We start from the raw sequence: 18,423 nt of genomic DNA, 5'->3' as shown, positions 1-18,423 counted from the left end.
GAATGTACTAGGCACCTGCTAAGTTGTGACAATGAAATTTACAACCTAACCTACTCACTGTGTCCCTGGGTGCTGAGAGGAAAGCCCACAAGGAAAAAATTATTTCCTGGCCCCAAAAGGGACTATGAGGATGTCTACAGCAAAGCCCCAAAGACCTAGTCCTACTCTAATACCAAGGTGGGGAAAGGGGGAAGGTATTCTCCCAATGCTGAAGGTGCCCTAGGGCAGAGGTAAGGATTTATAAGCCCTCCCTTTGGGTGTGTGGGAGCAAACAGACTTACATTGCCCACTTCTGTCCAACCAAACAGCCACAGACAAACCGCCCCTTCTCAAGCATGAGGAGGCTGAGTGCCCCCCAAGAGGGTGGGCGTGGGCAATCCTTAAAGGGGCAAGTGTGTTCTTTCTCCTGCTGGCCCAGACGAAGCCTCCTCACTCTGTGGCTACAAGGCAGAATGGAGGGAATCTGATCACAGAAGGATGGATCCGTTGCAAAGTAATTGAGTTAAACAGGATGATCAGTTCCAGACTTTGCACCTTGTTCCAGTCCTGGATACTTGATTGAAGGCCTTGCAACTTTCACATGGCTCATCAGAAACACAACAATGTTGTTGTTCAGTCACGCATGAAGGACAGAAGAACCACTGGCACAGAAGGATATAAAACAGCAAACACAGGCATAGGCTATATTTCTCCCTTGGGCCTCTCCATATTTTGCAGCCGATGTGACTCCTGAGCTCATGATTGGAAACATAAGCCTTTGGAGAAATTATTTCATGCATTGCCTCCACACTGATCCAGGAATATAATGAGCAAAGTGGCTGAAGTGTTGCACTTCTTGCTAGATGAGCCACTTATAGATGCTACATACAGCTCATTTCAATACTAATCAGTAAAAGTACCTTTAAACAAATGTGTAGCATAGCAGGCAAGAATATTGGAAATGAACTCTATATTTGAAAGATAGCTGCTTTAACTTTATGTGGTTATATTATGACTGCTGTTCTGTAATAAAAGTACTAGTAATGAATTAGCAGATAACTGAAAATACTGTTACCCCTTTTGATCTGAGCAGCTAGCCAAAAATTGAGGTCTTACAGGTTGTTCCAGTCAGCAGGAGAAATTGATTATGGAGTCAGGGACCTTTGTGCAATCTTTTTTATTTACAAGGAATGTACAAAGTCCTGCTGAACGCAAGAGAAATGAAACAACAGGAGGCAGTTTCTCTGCTCACAACCTCCAAGCCTCTTTTAGGCAGTACCACATCATGCTTGGCTAGGGCTATGTGTGTAGCTTCCTTCTTTTTGTGTGCTTCTCCCAGCTTGCCTCCTCATACCTACACCCCCACTTCCCCAAAATAATACCAGAGAAGCCCCTGAATGACCTTTGTTTTGGTTTGGAGCCATTATTATTTCATAAATCAGCTAAACTGTATCTGTTATCTTAAATCAGTGGTGGGCAAACTTTTTGGCTCGAGGGCCACATCGGGGTTGCAAAACTGTATGGAGGGCCAGATAGGAAAGGCTGTGCCTCCCCAAACAGCCTGGCCGCTGCCCCCTATCCGACCCCCTCCCACTTCCCGTTCCCTGACTGCCCCCCTCAGAACCCATGACCCATCCAACCCCCCCCATTCCTTGTCCCCTGACCACCCCTTCCCGAGACCCCCCCACCCTAACCACCCCCCCTAGGACCTCACCCCCTATCCAACACCACCTTCTCCCTGTCCCTTGAGTGTCCCAAGCCCTTTCCACACCCCCGACCCCTGATAGGCCCCCTGGGACTCCCACACCTATCCAATCCCCTCCGTTCCCTGTCCCCTGACCGCCCCCCCCCAGAACCTCCACCCTATCCAACCTCCCCCTTGCTCCCCATTCCCCTGTCTGCCCCCTGGGATCTCCTGCTCCTTATCCAACCTCCCGGCCCCAACCCCCTTACCATGCCGCTCAGAGCGGCCTGTCTGGCAGCTGCTCTGCCCGGCTGGAGACAGCCACGCCACCCAGAGCCCTGCCCGCATGGCAGCGTGGCTGCGGGGGATGAGGAACAGTGGGGGAGGGGCTGGGGGTAGCCTCCCTGGCCAGGAGCTCATGGGCCGGGCAGGACAGTCCTGCGGGCAGGATGTGGCTCGCAGGCTGTAATTTGCCCACCTCTATCTTAAATGAAGGATGGCAGTTACACCCACCAGCTTCAACAAGATTTAACTCAACTTATAACAATATTAAAGGTTTCTTTAGGGAAAAAAACATTCTGTAGTGCTAGATATTCCTACAGGTTTACACCACTGGGTCTCCAGCAAGCTGGATGCACTTTGTGTAGAGTAATGTGGTTCTCTGGATTCAATTTTTAGAATGGATTGTTTCAAACTTTCCAGTTTCCTGAGCTGAAAATACTGACTGTCTTAGACGGTCAACTATTTTTATGTTAATGCTTAAATAGTTGTAATTAACCAGCAAGTGAGACAAATTAGGAAAGGTGTCTCTTTCTTTGTTGCTCCTTCAGAGTAACAATCTCTTCCTTTAAACAGAGGCTTCTAATATGAAAATTCAGCCTTTTTTCAATGAGTACAAGAAGTTTGGTGTTTAATGATTCCTCATCTATTTTCATGAGTCCTGAACCTTCATAAGTCTATTATATTTTGTGTATGTGATGGGTATATGAGGTCCTTTGAGGTGAGGTCCCCTGCTGGAGGTCTTGCAGTCCTACTACACCCCACCCCAGGAAAGGAGCAGTGAATGTGGGTCCTGCAGGCCTGCTCGGAAAGGCTGCAGGGAAGCACCCAATCACAGCACAGCAGACTCAGATAACAGAAGCTGCAGGGCCTGAGCAGCTTGGTTCTTGGCTGGGGTCAGAGGGGTAGGAAAGGGTGTACCACTCTGGCCAAAGGGAGCTTGATGGGCTGCATTAGCTAAACCTGGTTACAGGAGGACCTGAGAACTCTAGCCATCAGGTACTGGACAAAGGTGAAGAGAACCAGAGAAGGTAGTAGTCATCAAATAAAGGAAGCAACTCGTGGCTGCTATTTGTAGGGTCCCTGGGTTGGGAGTAGTGGGTGGGTCTGTGTCGTCCCCACCCCCAGGGGAAGTGGACTAAGCCCCAGGAAGGGGATATGGCTTGTTTCGAAGGCACTAACAAGGGCACAACAATAGTCCTTGATGAACCTTTGTTACCCTGGAAGGGGTTCATCCATTCATCTGTTAACTGTGTGACTTAGTCAGAGGGCTGAGCCACTGAAGACCCACCTGATGAGGTGGATAACCTAAAGAGAGGTGCCAGGAGAAAAAGCAGATTGCAGCACCACACCCAGCCAGCAGAAGGCACTTGTGAGAGGTGAGTGCACCCCATCACAGTTAAATAAAAAGATTACTGAAAGTCTAGTATTGAATATTAAGGATATCATCCCCAATTGATCTCCTAGAAGACCAAAATCTGATTCAACAAATGGAGTAGAATTAATAATTTTCTGTAAATAATGTCTCAGATGTATCTTTATGTGCTTTCTAAGCCCTTCCTGTGTGCTGGAGGGCTGATTCAGCAAAACACTTAGACCCAGATCCACAAAAGGAATTTGCCACCTAACTTCCAAATGTAGGTGCCTCAGAACTACTGCTCAGATGCCACCTAACTCTAGAGGTGGCTCGAATCCCTTAGCTCCTAAACTTTTGCTGTACAAGTTCTCTAGGCGCTTAAGTTTCTACTGCTGGGCATGCTTGCAAAGCTTCAGTGTAGGCATCCAGGTGCCTAAATCATGCATGAACCCCAGCAGGGTCCTCCAGCCAGGTGAAAATAGGCTTTGCCTTACCCCACTCACCTGGGGGTGCCAGTCTGGTGATTGCCCTATCTGTTAGACTCTGAGAGATTCTAATGTGGGTCGCTCTCATTCTCCTGTCAAAGCTGTGTATAAATAATTATATTTGCATTGGGCCAGAGAGACTCTCTAGTCCAGTAGTTAGGGTATGCACTTGAGAGACAGAAACCCCTGTTCAAATCCCATATCTTCATCAGCCAGAGAAAGGAATCAAACTGGGGTCTCACTTATCCTGGGGGAGTTCCCTAACCACTGGGCTAAAGATTGTAATGGAGGCCTCCCTCATTGACCATTGAGGAGTTAAGTGTTAACTGTTGCCATTCTTACAAGAAATAGCTCAGGCACATAACTCCAGGACAGGGTTCACAGTTGTGTATCCAAAGCAGAGGTGCCTTCTTGCAGTCCAGAGTTATGTGCCTAACTCTGAGAGGGGCAGGCCATAGAGAACACTTTTCTTGGCATCTGCTATTGGCTGGTTTATGTGGCTCCCTGCCTAGCATGCTCAGATGCCTCTCTCACTCTAGGCTTTGTATAGTGAGTATAGGTGCCTAACTCAGGTTTTATAGATTCCACTGAGTGGCTAGGCACCAGGGCCGGCTCCAGGCACCAGCTTGTCAAGCAGGTGCTTGGGGCGGCCACTCCGGAGAGGGGCGGCACGTCCAGCAATTCGGCGGCAATTCGGCGGCCGGTCCCTCACTCCAGATGGGAGCGAAGGACCTCCCGCCGAATTTCCGCCGCAGATTGCGATCGCGGCTTTTTTTTTTTTTTTTTTTGGCTGCTTGGGGCGGCCAAAACCCTGGAGCTGGCCCTGCTAGGCACCTATAAGTTAGGTGCTGCAAAGCTTAGTGTTGCAACACCTAAATCCCTTTGATTTGGGCCTTAGACCCTTATTCAGGAGAACATCCTTAAAAAGGAGGGGTGGCTAAGCATTCACTTAATTTTAAGAGCATGTTTAAATCTTTCTCCATACAATGGGATTTAAGCATGTGGATAATTGCTTTCCTGAATCAGAACCTCAAGCTGGTTAAGTCTATAGTTAAGCATGAGCTTAATCAACTTGCTGAATTGGGCTCTGGGAGCATAATCCACCCAATTGGAGCAGGGATCATGCTGCTTATGCATTTGCCCTTGTGCATAGGGAAGCCTGGACAGGAACTGTTCCTTCTGCAATTCCCTCAGAAGTGGTGCAGCTTCCACACTGTTTGCAATGCATGACTGTGGTTTAATGCCGCAGGTCTTCCCTTTTTAAAATATGGGACTGCTGTACATTACACCTTGGAACATATCTCACCTTTTGGCAACAAAAAGTTCACAAAGGGCATCCATTCCGACCTGTGAATGAGAGTTTCAAAATGTTTTCTTTCAGGTAAGTCAACATACTTCTAGTCGTGATGCCCATTGTTAATCTCATAGAATTTCTGGATATGGGAATATAGTAAAACCTGAGTGTTGCATGTTCACAATTCCTTCTGGAAAGAATTGTATCATTTTCATAGTACCAGTAGTTTATAGAGAGGAATTATGGATATTGGAATATTGATAAGGTCTATTTACATTTTTCTTTGGATGTTTTAAATGCCAAACATTGTAAATTGTGTGTTGTGATTACTTCAACATATGCATTTTGCAAAAGTTGTTTTGTATTTCAAGTAATTCAGGTCTATTGTTTTTGGGTAGTATGTACTGATTCTTAAAGAAGACAAATTATACTTATTGTGACCCACAAACCCCTCAGTACCAACTGGCAAGGGGGTTGAAGAATATCCTTATTCTGGTATTTACATTCTGGTACATCAATGAATCTTATGTGAGGTCTTAAATGAAAGCCAAGGTAACACTGCTCATTAATATTGTTGGAAAATATATGTATAGCTACTACGTAAGGAGTTATGTGTGTGTTTGTGTGTATACATATACATATACATAGATAGATATAGATAAAATACTGAAAATATGCTCCTGGATTCTGTTTCTCCACCTCTGCTGTGATACAGGTTTCCTGTCAGACAAAAGACACTTGTATCTGGCTCTGTCGGTATGTAAATTAAGCACTGTACGCTAACACATTTGGGACACATTTACATATGAAGTCAACAGATATGAAGCCAACAATGAAGTGCACACAGCAGGGGCAGAGAACCTTATCTTGCAAAAATCTTCAAAGGCTTTCTGGACTATATTTGGGGAACTGAGAAGACGTCCTGTCATCTTGCACCTAGGAAGTAAACAGGCAGTGTATTTATGTGTATGAAAATGAATCTGAACCAGCCTTGGTGAAATAAAACTTCTTTAGACAAGAGGTTAATCTATAAAATGTAGTCTGTAGAAGGAGTATTATGACTTTGTTTTATATGTTACCTTTTTTGTTTCAATTATCTTTACTCATTATTTCTTGAGTTTTGAATCTTTGATAATAGACTTATTCTGGTTTTCCCTCTAAATATATCTGTGTTGTGGTATTAAGCAAGAAACCAACTTGTATGATTGAACTGGGATGGATGTATTCACTGTTCCTTTGGGACAGCAGACCTGGTATTTCTGTGACTGTTCAGTGGATAAGAGGCTGAACACTATAGGGGAACACTTCAAAGGGGTTTGGGATCTGGGGTACACCTACTGTTAACTTGAAAGGCAAAGTAAGGGCGGACATAGCCTAGAGGAGAGTGCATGGGTAGCTAACAGGCTGGTGGTGTCAGTGAGCTGCCACCCAGTTAAGCACATGTAAGTCTTCTTCATGCTGGAGGCAGGGGGTAACAAGATGACTCAGTCCTGAGTACTCAAGAGCCATCACAATTATGTTTGACAACAATAAAAGATTATTATTATTTTTTTAATCTACAGGGTCTCCTAATATGTCTAATGTAGAATGCTGTCTGTTTATTACTACTGATTTTCAAGATGAATTCTCATCATAAATAATTGGCAATTTCATCAATTGCTTTAGGACTGTTATCTAGCTTATTAGCAGTAACTTCTAGCCTTCTATGGCACAGTTTGTGGTCCTAATCAAGCAGGAGCAGGGCTGGCTCTAGGCACCAGCGTTCCAAGCATGTGCTTTGGGTGGCTCTTTTCAAGGGGCGGCTTTTTTTTTTTTTTTTTTGCTTGGGCGGCAAAAAACCTGGAGCCGGTCTTGAGCAGGAGAGTAGCTTTTAAACATCTGAAAAAAGTATTAACAAGTTTGTTAAAGACAAGAGAACTTGTCTATTCTTGATATAAGTAAATATAGCTGGAGAGAGATGGGTACATTTAATACAAGTTTGAAATTAAATTAAATTAATGGAGATATCCTATCTCCTAGAACTGGAAGGGGCCTTGAAAGGTCATCAAGTCCAGCCCCCTGCCTTCACTAGCAGGACCATTTTGCCCCAGATCCTTAAGTGGCCCCCTCAAGGATTGAACTCACAACCCTGGGTTTAGCAGGCCAATGCTCAAACCACTGAGCTATCCCTCCCCCTATTACTATTGCATAGTAATAGATGTGATAATGCTTGAATGATGCTATGGATCAAACTCTTCTTAGAAATGTGATTACAGGTTGCATGATTGGAATATTTGTTCTGTGAGGAAATTGCCTATTCTCCCAGAAATTTGCTTTAATTAAGCTACCTCATCCATTGTTTTTCTGACAAATTTTCATAGAAACTTAAACACTTGAAGTCACCGTCAGTCTTTCAATTTTGTGTTTATACATATTGCAATGTTTCTGGAAAAATAATATATTCCATTTGTTACCACATAATGCTATAATTACTACATTTGAAGGTATGGTACTACAAGCAAAACACTTTTTCACAATTTATACTTACTACAATTAAATAATATTTTAATATATTTGTATTGACTATTTAAACAATATGTGGTCTGATTCAAAGCCAGTTGAAGTCAATGTGAATTTAGTGGTCAGATTCTAAGAGAAGTGGAACAAATTGTTAACATGTTCCTAACATTTAATGTTACCTGAATCAGTGGGTCCTGCACTACACTAGTGAAAGCATAAGTTAGTTCTTTTTAACTCTCTAGTCTAGGACCCTTAACTTTCCAAAGAAGGACACTTACGTATATTGTTGTGGTTTTTTTTTAATAATTTAATTTCTTAAATTTGTCCTTTTATAGCTTTTCATAGATTTTTGTTTGTTTCTGTTTTGGGCTGGTGAATGATATGAATGTGGAGATAACAATTAACTCTGGACCTTGCATTCTGTATTGTCTCGTAATCACTTTGCCTTCATTGTAGACCAAATGAACCAGCATACATTCCGTAATGGGAAGTTTGTCTTTTTTTTTTTTTTTGGTATTATGGGCCTCATTTGCACCAATAAAATGTGAGATGATTTCACATGCAAAATTAGTAGACCCATGATTTTTAATGTCTGGAATGTCTCTTCCCTTGTCACATGTTATTTTTCCTATAGGGAGCGATGGGCTGCAGAGTGAGCATATGACACCCCAATCACAGGGCAGTCAAGGCCCTAATTCAAACTCTTCTCCAGCCAGGCCATGGAGCCGTGACTCATGGGCCATGGGCCCTACTGGGCCACCTGGCTGGTAAGTGCCTGACCGGGTCCCACAGCATCTGCTGGTGTTGGGGCAGCAAGCAGAGCATGCTCCCTCCCACCCCGAGTAGGCCCCGGAGCCCCCACCCTGGCCTCATGTCCTCCCCACCCACCGTCCTTGGGTCCAGACCCTGGAGAGCTCTCCAGTCTTTCTCCACCCCAACCTGTCTGGCTCTACTCACCTGCTTCTGCCACATCCCGGTAGGGGTGCCATTTAGGAAGGTGGTGGGGAGGCACCTGCCCCCTCCCTGAGTTTTGTACCACCTGCCGAGAGTGACCACCCATGCTCCCCCATTGCTCGCTCCTCTTCCCTCTCCCCTCACTGACCAGCAGTTGCCCCCTCCCGATACCAAAATCTGAAATGGTGGCCTTGCATCGCGGCCTTCCCCTACCTTCCCAGGGCTGTTCTTTGCAGTCAACTTGGTCCCTCCTGCTACCTGGAGCCTTCTTCCTGCCCCTTTGCTATTCTGGCATGCCCCACTAGCTGGCTCATAGTCAATAGCTTCATCACCTTGCTCCGAGCCCCAAAGTACTCACCCTATTTTGCGGCCCAGATCCCAGCCCATACCCATTCCTCGTTCCCCCTCCCCCTCTCTCTCCCCACCTCCACCCATCTCTGTGACTTGGCTCAATTGTGGGAAACGGAGAAATGTTTGTGGGGGATGAGCAGCGACACCAGGTGGCTCAGGCCAGCCCTGCATGTCCCGTTTTCAGTTTAGGGAAATATGGTCACCCTAGTTATGGCTCCCTGGTTCCCTACTTCAGCCTAATTTAGCCTAGGCTGCATTAACTTGCACCAATTTTCTAGCCTGCATGAGATCATATGTTAGCTGGCAAGTGCAGCACATATCAGCCACTCTCCCTCCCACCCCTAATTGAACCTGGTTTTAAAAGGGGAAAATGTTTCAACATTTTTTGTGAACATTTTTTCATCACACATTTTCTGATTTTGAACACTTTCAACTAGTTTTATAAATTCCTTTGGGACTTGATGAAACTCCCAAATGTTGAAATTTCCATGGTGCATATAAGGTCCCTATTACATTACTCCTATGCTCTACGTTTGTTCCATATCTGAAGTTTCTAGCTACAGAATCCCTCTGAATCTTATTTGTCTCCACATGACAAACTTCAGGCAGAAAGAGGCTTTAAAAAAAAGAAAAGTTGGAGTAGGATTGGTATTCGGTTTAGTTAATATTACTTACTGTAGCAATTGTATAGTCCTTTTCATCTTCAAAGCACTTTGCAAGTCATTAATTAGATAATGTTTTTAACCTTAACTATGGAGTGGCTTCTGCAGCACCATAAATTGAAGCCAGAAAAGATTCAAATTGGAAATAAGGTGCAAATTCCTAGCAGTGAAAGTAATTAATCATTGCAAGAGCTTACCAAGGGAAATGATAGTCATTGTCACTTGAAGTCTTTAAATTGACATTGGACACCTTTTCAAAAGATAACTTGTGACTGAACTAGAGTTTATTATGCTCAACAGCAGACATTTAAATAGTGAAGAATAATTCCCTCCACTACAGTAATTCCTGGGTGAAATACTATGGTCTATATCATGAAGGCTATCAGACAAGTTTATCTTAGTGGTTCCTTACAGCCTTAAAATCTATAATCTTAATGAATTTTTTGGGCTGGAAATTTCCTTACTCTATTTAAAAGTAAAAATAGTAGTACTAGTTTTCATGCTTGCTGAATTAAAAACTGGGAAAATGGATTCTTGTCTTTAGTGAGACTTGGTGAACACTTTAGTGTCTTGCATCAGTTTTGAGACCTATGCTGTATGAGCGTGACTTCCATGAAGCATCAAAAGTGTAGGGGGTATCATCATCTGTGATTATAAGATCATTTCCAGCAGAAGCAGAATCATATCTGAGACCTCAAAGAAGTTAAAAACTTTACCAAAATAGCATGCAGAGCTTGTAACTGCTGCATGTTTATACATTTAAAGTAATGATCCCATTGCCATATAATGTGAGGCTTATGGTAGTTAGTGTCTCTTAGCATACTACTTGATGAAGTTATAAACTTCAGGCAGAAAGAAGACTTTACAAAGTGTCAGGAAATATTTTGCCCAGTTCAGAGTTCCTAGGCCTTCAGTGTAATCTACCAAATATGTCTCTAGTTGACTCTTTGCATTACCCCATGTGCAATATTCAGAAAAGCAGACACTATGAAAGTGGGAAGTCAAACCTGACAGCTATATATTAGGGCGACTATGGGGAGAAAAAAGTACCTCCAATCGAAACTTTGTGGTTAATAATTTGCCATTAATTGTTTAGTGTGATCCATTTTAAACACATTTTGAAGCTAAGTACATACTCTAGATCTTTAAGTTCATACATGATTAGACAGACCTAGCAAAAAATATTCAACAACCTCTGTCCCAGCTGGGCTTTGTGATGCTGCTGTTCTTGGCATCTCTTGTGTCATATGTATGGATATGCTAAATCCTGAATCATTTAATCTTGAGCAATGAATTTGGAAGCAAGGTTGCCGTTGTGCTCGCAGAAGTTGTGATTTCCTAATCTGCCATGTTTTTCCTTGAGCTGTATGTCTTCCTTTCCTTTTATTTCTCCTCCCATGGCCAAAGAAGTATAATCTTCTGCCATGCATCCCTGATGTGGGATTGGATGTGCATTTGAAAATTCAGCCACTTCCCCTCTCCCCAAACCCAGGAAACTGGCCTGCATGCCCCTGCAAGAAATATTGATGATGATACCACTGGAGGAGATGCACAGCACTATCTTCTCCCTGATGTTCCTGAGAATTCACTATTGAGAAAAGGCTGCTGCTGGGAGGAGGCTCTCAGCCTGGCAGTGAGTTTTGAATTTATGGGAAGGAGTCTGAAATAAAGAGTTCAAATAGATTTTTTTTTTAGTTTATCACATTGTTTCATCCTTCTCAGCACATAATGTTACCATGCTACAACACATATTAAATTTGCTGAGCAAGGTATGCAACAGTAAATCATTATTAATATATTAGTCCATTCTATTTTTTACCTGTGCAAAGCTATCATAAACTTAGTGATCCAGACACATTTTTCCCCCTTACTTCATTAGAAAACAATCCAGTTCATTTTTAAAACTTCAAAGAGTGTTCGTAACTTTCCCTAAAAGAGTCTGAGAACTTTGAATTTTTGTGAATCAAAGAGAAATAGGACTGAAATTTGCAACAATTACTGCATTGTTTCATAATGTTTTGTTATAGCAACATCTAATTCTGTTGAAATGCTTCATATGTAATTATTCCAATGGGTGAAATTCATTGTAACTTCTCGTAACAGGCTGTCTCATATACTCTCCTTGACTGTACTTTTTCATGGGATCTCACGGTAAAGTTGTAATGTCATTGACACTAAAATTCTGATATAGTGTAAGAGAATTTCTATCACATAATGGACTCTCACATATCTTTCTGTAAGACTTTGTTCACTTTTAATAATCTGCAAATAAAGAAGAGCTTCACCTTAAAAATTAAAACATGCCATATAATCTTCACCTACCAAAACACCAGTATGAGAGCAATGGTTGACGACTTGATTTTGTTTTTATTTCTTTAACAGTGATTGAACAAACTCCCTCTACTTCGACTAAATACTACTGAGTTGATATTAATTTTCATGAACTGAGCTTGCAGATCTATGCTCAGGCTTCAAAGACAAAAGTTTTGCAGTGTGATTTCTAAAACATACATGTCAATATTAACATTTTTAATCAAGTGAAGCACACTTTCCTCAGCCCATGTGCTACCATGACTTAATGTGTGACTTTGGGGAAATTACTTAACTACTCTTTCTATCATTGTTTCCCCATCTGTAAAAGGGGATGTAATTGTCTAGCACAGAGGTAGTAGGATTTTGTCTAAAAATATATTTAAAAGTTGAGCTTTCAACCTTAACTCTTAATTTTCTTTCTTCTGAGTCCCTGCTTTCACAACTTTAATACTGCTTATCAGAAGATTTGTTTAGAGTGCATTATGTATAGTAGTGACAAAGTTGTCCATTATGTTGTCATAATAAGCGGTAACCTTACTACAAATTTCCCATTAATTTGCATATTTTCAGTGAATTATATATAGTGTATTGTAGAGATATTTGTATTACACTCTCTAGCTAAGGACCTCAAAGCACTTCGCAAACATTACTGAATTATGCCTCACGACACTGCTCTGATGTAGGAAAGAATTATTATCCCCATGTTACAGATGGAGAAAATGAGGCACAGACAGGTTAAGCGACTTGCCCAGAGCTACACAGGATGTCTATGGGAGAGCTGGGAACTAAACCCTAATCTCCTGACTTCAAATCTAGAGCTTTAACAATTTAAGCATCCTTCTCCTGAATAATACCATGCAATTTTCAGAAAAGTTATAGCACTGTTTTGATGAGAACTCAGTAAATTACTCAAATCTCCATATCTTAAAATATTCTGGGCCATAGTAAAAGTATGTGTGTCTGAAAAGCCTTTCTACAGTGAAGGTTCACACAGCTTGTCTGTCTCCCTAATGCAGCTTCTGCATTAGAGTTAATGATATTTCAATATTTCTGAAGTATTTAGCATTTTTCACTGTACTGATTACAATCTGTTGTAGATGATAATTATGCTGCTTTTATCACTCAAACACTCAAGTGATTTTTAAATCTTCAAGTGGCTCATGCCAGATTTTTATTTCTCAAAGGGTTTGAAAGTCTGCTTAGATTATGCCCTTCTGTCACATTAGCTGTAAATGCTAAATCAATGCAAAATGAATAGATTCTTATTTCTAAAAATAACCTTTTTCACAGGAAGAAGAACTAAGGAAAAGTGGGGAAGCCAAATATTCACACTTGAGCGACGAGCTTCATGTTCTAATTGAAGTGTTTGCTCCACCTGGGGAAGCTTATTCACGTATGAGTCATGCCTTGGAAGAGATTAAAAAATTCCTTGTTCCAGTAAGTGGCTCATAACATTTTTTTTCTAATTGTCTCTAGTTCTGCTACATTGAACTCACTCATTCTTTAAAATCCTACCTGGTTCAGGAAACAATTTGATCTGCAGAAGATTCATCTTATGCCCAACAATACATTAATTGTTCCTTAAGTATCTTCTGCGTGGGATTTTTTTATGATCATAAGTCATGGACATCAGTGTAGAAATATGCTTCTAAGATCCTTGAGTACTGTATATTTGTACTGGCACTGTTTGCATGTGCTACATTTTATATAAATATCTTTCTATAAAATATTCTGAATTTACATGCAAAACTAAAAATACAATAATAAAATCTTATTCGGCAGAGTTTACACTAATAATTCTGATCAGTTCTAATATTACTGCAATTCAGAAGACTAATCCTGACTCAGGCTTGAATTTCAAAAAACATCGCTATTCAGGAAAGCACTTCAGTATGTGTTTAAGTGCTTTCTGAAATGGGGGCCTGAAACTCAGGAATACTAGGTAGTGGGAGAAATAAGAGATGGAGGAAACTCCCTTTCATTTATATTTGTATTATATAGAACACTTCAGCTAACCCAAACTCCTTGTAATCTGAACCAGAATTATGTTCCATTTTGCCTATTAATTTCTTTGCAAATTCCTTCAACTATTTGAAATTTCAGTTGTCCAAATTTATTCACTGTACCCCATGACATTTTGATCTTCAAGGTTTTACTTTATATATAATCTGCATTAATGATGACTTTGCAACAGTGTTTGTGGCATGAGCTACATACCAAAAAAAGCTGCGGTTTTGTCTAGTCTGATCTGCGGACATAGATACCGTTGAATACAATGAATACAGAATAAGAGTTGATTCAAATTTTTCAATAAACAAAAAAAGCAATAAAAATGTATACTAATTCAAAGGTCTGTCTTCCAACAAGAACGCAACAATGCATTTACTATACTTTGTACCCATATAATACACATCAAAGTAAAAAAAAACATTCAAATACTCAAATTGATTATAGCATAGGCTAATCATTTAGAGGCTTTCTTTTCTTGATTCCTTTTTGTTTGTTTGTTTTGTTTTAAATTGTTCTTTTTTGGGTACAGTATTTAAAACCTTATATTTTACAACCACTGAACATGGTGGGTTTTTTTAAATGATTAACTTGAAAATGGCTACATGCAAACTGTGAGATATTTTGCTTTAAATAATCAAAATTCACGCTAAGTGAGACAACAAAATATACCATGTTTGAAACAGGCCATTAAGTTGTCACTTTTCATCCCACTACTATATTTCCAGTTTGTAAATATAAATGATGAAATCAAATGATCTTTTAAATGCTCTTATACTGGAAGAAATTAATGAGAATTGAAAACAGTTTACTAACATAAATTTTGTTTCCAGATTGATCATGCAATAAAAGGGACAGAATAAGAATATAAGTATGGCCATACTGAGTCAGACCAATGGTCCATCTAGCCCAGTATCCTGTCTTCTGACAGTAGCTAGCTCTAGTTGCTTCAGATGGAATGAACAGAACAGAGCATTGTTTGATCCATCCCCTGTTGTCCAGTCCCATCTTCTGGTAGTCATCAGTTAAGGGAGACTCAAAGCAGGGGGTTGTGTCCCTGACCATCTTGGCTAATAGCCATTAATGGACCTGTCCTCCATAAACTTATTTAATTTTTTTAACACAGTTGTACTTTTGGCCTTTACAAAATCCCCTGGCAATGAGTTCCACAGGTTGACTGTATGTTGTGTGAAGAAGTGTTAATTTTAAACCTGTTGCCTATCAACTTCATTGGGTGACCCTTGGTTCTTGTGATTATGTGAAGGGGTAAATAACACTTTCTTGACACCACTCAAGGTTTTATAGACCTCTATCATATCTGCCCCTAGTCATCTCTTTTCTAAACTGAACAGTTCCAGTCTTTTTTAATCTCGTCTCATATGAAAGCTGTTCCATTCCCTTAATCACTTTTGTTGCCTTTCTCTGTGTCTTTTCCGAGTCTAATGCATCTTTTTTTGAGATGGGATGACCAGAACTGCATGCAATATTCAAGGTATGAGTGTACTATGGATTTACATAGTACCATTATATTTTTTGTCTTATTACTTATCCCTTTCCTAATGGTTCCTAACATTCTGTTAGCTTTTTTGACTGCCTCTGCTCATTGAGTGCATGTGTTCAGAGAACTGTGCACAGTGACTTCAATATCTTTCTTGAGTGGTAACAGCTAATTTAGACCCCATCATTTTGTATGTATAGCTGGGATTGTGTTCTCCAATGTGCATTACTTTGCAGTTATCAATGTTGAATTTTGTCTGCCATTTTATTGCCTGGTCACACAGTTTAGTGAGATCACTGTGTAACTCTTCAGTCATCTTTGGTCTTAACTATCTTGAGTAATTTTGTATAATCTGCACATTTTGCTAGCTCACTGTTTACCCCTGTTTCCAGATAATTCTATGAAGATGTTGAACAGCGGTACAGTACAGTACAGATTGATGGGGGAACCTTGCTATTTACCTCTCCATTCTGAAAACTGAACATTTATTCCTACACTTAGTAACTAGTTAAAAGATAGGACACAAATCCATGAGAAGACGTTCCCTCATACCCATGACTGCTTACTTTTGCTTAAGGGCTTTTGGTGCAGGACCTTGTCAGTCTGTCTGAGTGCTATATCTACTGGATCACCCTTGTCCACACACTTGTTGACACTATCAAATAATTTTAATAGATTGGTGAGTCATGATTTCCTTTTGCAAAATCCATGTTGACTCTTCCCCAAGATATCATGTTCATCTGTGTCTGATAATTCTGGTCTTTACTATAGTTTCAACCAATTTGCCTGTTGGCAATTGGGTCATGATAAAATATTGCAGGACAAATCAATGCAGCAACAAAAAATTGACAATGTACCTTGGAATGACAATTTTGCTGCCGCTAAATTATGTAGATGTGCCAAACTTCAGAGAGTGAATTTTTATAGTTAAAATAATTCCTGGTTTGGAAGAGTTTGTAATTTAGGTGGGGTTGATAGCACTGCCTACTATTAAGGTTTCTTGAAACTTCCTGTTGCAAGACTTTATTTTCAGTTGCTTATAATTTTGCGAAACTAAAACCATTTAGACTGAATTTTTCCATGCTGGGTGTCTGTCTCAGGCTGATTTTGTATGTTTGTATGTTTGTTTGTTTGTAATTTTAACCAAAACAGGCCAACCATTTCTGAGAACAAGGCTCCAGGGCATCATTGAAATGCCTTTGTCCATGAGACCGTCCTTTCTCATTCTACAATCTCTTGCCTCATTCATTACACACCTTCCAACTTCTGCAACCAATTAGGCAGGGGTCCTATAGACAATAGCCTCCTCTACCACACAATCCTGATTCATCCCTCAAACATGTCTATTCTGTGCACTGAATGGCTAGGCCTACACGATGAGCAAGGGGCGTGATTTCCAGCTCACATACATGGATTTATGCTAGCTCCATTACAGCTAGTGAGACTATAAATAGTAGCATAGTTGCAGTTAGCACAGTCAGTGGCCACACAGCTTAGCTGTGCTGAGTACAACCTGCCTGAACCCCATGAGTGTGTATTCAGCATGGCTAAATTGTGGTGCTCCTGCTGCTGCCCATGCTACTGTGGCCACACTATTATACAAACTCATGCTGTCATGAAGCTAGCACAGGAATATGTGCCTGAGCTGGGAATCACACCACCAGCTCATAGTATAGACCTAGCCGATGAGACAGATGTACTGTGGAAAAACTAGTATGTGATCTTATAATTAGAAACAGTATCATAATGCGCAAGCAACCGGAATTCTGGCATTTCCAATTTCAGTGCTTGACTTTGCAACCTTAATGTTTGTTTAACATAATGAGGTTATGTGGGGTGGGGGCAGAGAAAGAGAAATTTACTGTGCAGAAGGGAAATACTAATACTTCCTTAACTGTGGGCCAGATTCTGCAGCCCCAGTGTACGGTGAGTAGTATCATATTCTGTGAGTGGTCTTATTGAGACAATACAAATAAGCAGCAGTGAATCTACTGCAATGAGCCTTATTTAGCTTGCTTATTTTTCTTGTATACACCACTTTCAAAAGTAACTACCATCTTAATCTTAAATTATAGTGATGATTTACACACCTCTATTTCAATCACCCATCCTATGTTCTACCTCCATGCAAATTATCCCTGACCTAGGAGAACTAAGAGGGTGGTAGAGTAGTGTGGTCAGGATAACATAAAACTTTGGTGAAACTCGGTCTTAAATATTCAGATTCTGCACAGCTTAACATTGTGTGCTGCACTTATTTATTTATAAAAAATGTGATGCATTTCTGAGCACTACTAGAAGCTGTATTGGAGGAGATATAAAAAACAGATTTGTCAGAAGGTTTGGAACTTGGTTTACAGTAGCAATAATCACACCAACAAGTAATGACTAGACTTTCTCACTTGGTTATTAGTTTTATCCTTGTCTCTGCTTCCTTTCAGATTTATAATAACCAACAAAGCAATTATTAACTGGTTAGTTACAAGCTATGTGCCCAGAAAGCTTGCACTAGATAATTTCCTCTTTGTTCCGTGTTTACTGTATATCTTTAATTTAATCTTTAATCAAATGATACTGTGTTTATAAAATATAATTAATTGTGGCAACAAATAGCTATTATTCCATTACAGGATTTAAAGAAGAATCTTACCCATTTATTTATAGTGACTCAGTGACCTGATAAAGAATACAAATGAGCTTTCATCTTACTTATGGCATTTTTTTTTACTTTAAATTTAAGTGAAATATTGTCCTCAGAATGATTGACTGTTTGCATCAGTAACATGGAAAGATGTTTTGGTAATTTATCATAAGCTTTTAATAAGACTTCAGATTTACATATGTGCAGAAAAAAATAGAGAAAGCAAAACAATACAGACTGGATGTGGGGATAATAGAGAGAGCATTAAAATTATCTATATATTACTTAATTCAAAATTAACAAACAAGTGTGTTTTTCCTTTATTGGCACTTTATTTTCCATCTTCAATCTTGTCCAATTATAGTATTAAAACTTTTGCTAGCCAAGATTTCACACCACACTCGAAGACAGAAAATGAGT

General features: G+C 40.4%; 1 protein-coding gene across 2 annotated transcripts in view; it reads left to right on the top strand.

The window, feature by feature from the left end:
- The window catches only part of KHDRBS2 (KH RNA binding domain containing, signal transduction associated 2), a 572,147-nt gene that overhangs the window by 293,688 nt on the left and 260,036 nt on the right, over positions 1–18,423 (top strand). The window contains exon 4 of one of the 2 annotated variants that reach the window (XM_008163771.4): positions 13,148–13,294. The exons of the other annotated variant lie outside the window; for it this stretch is intronic. Coding sequence (XP_008161993.1) covers positions 13,148–13,294 — 147 coding nt within the window. The remainder of the gene's footprint in view (positions 1–13,147; positions 13,295–18,423) is intronic. 2 annotated transcript variants of the gene reach the window in all.

The sequence above is a fragment of the Chrysemys picta genome, chromosome 3 (assembly GCF_011386835.1).
Source record: "Chrysemys picta bellii isolate R12L10 chromosome 3, ASM1138683v2, whole genome shotgun sequence".
In the NCBI taxonomy this organism is placed as follows: domain Eukaryota; kingdom Metazoa; phylum Chordata; order Testudines; family Emydidae; genus Chrysemys; species Chrysemys picta.
The sequence above is the reverse complement of the archived record's forward strand: the minus strand, read 5'-3'. Positions and strand labels throughout refer to the sequence as shown.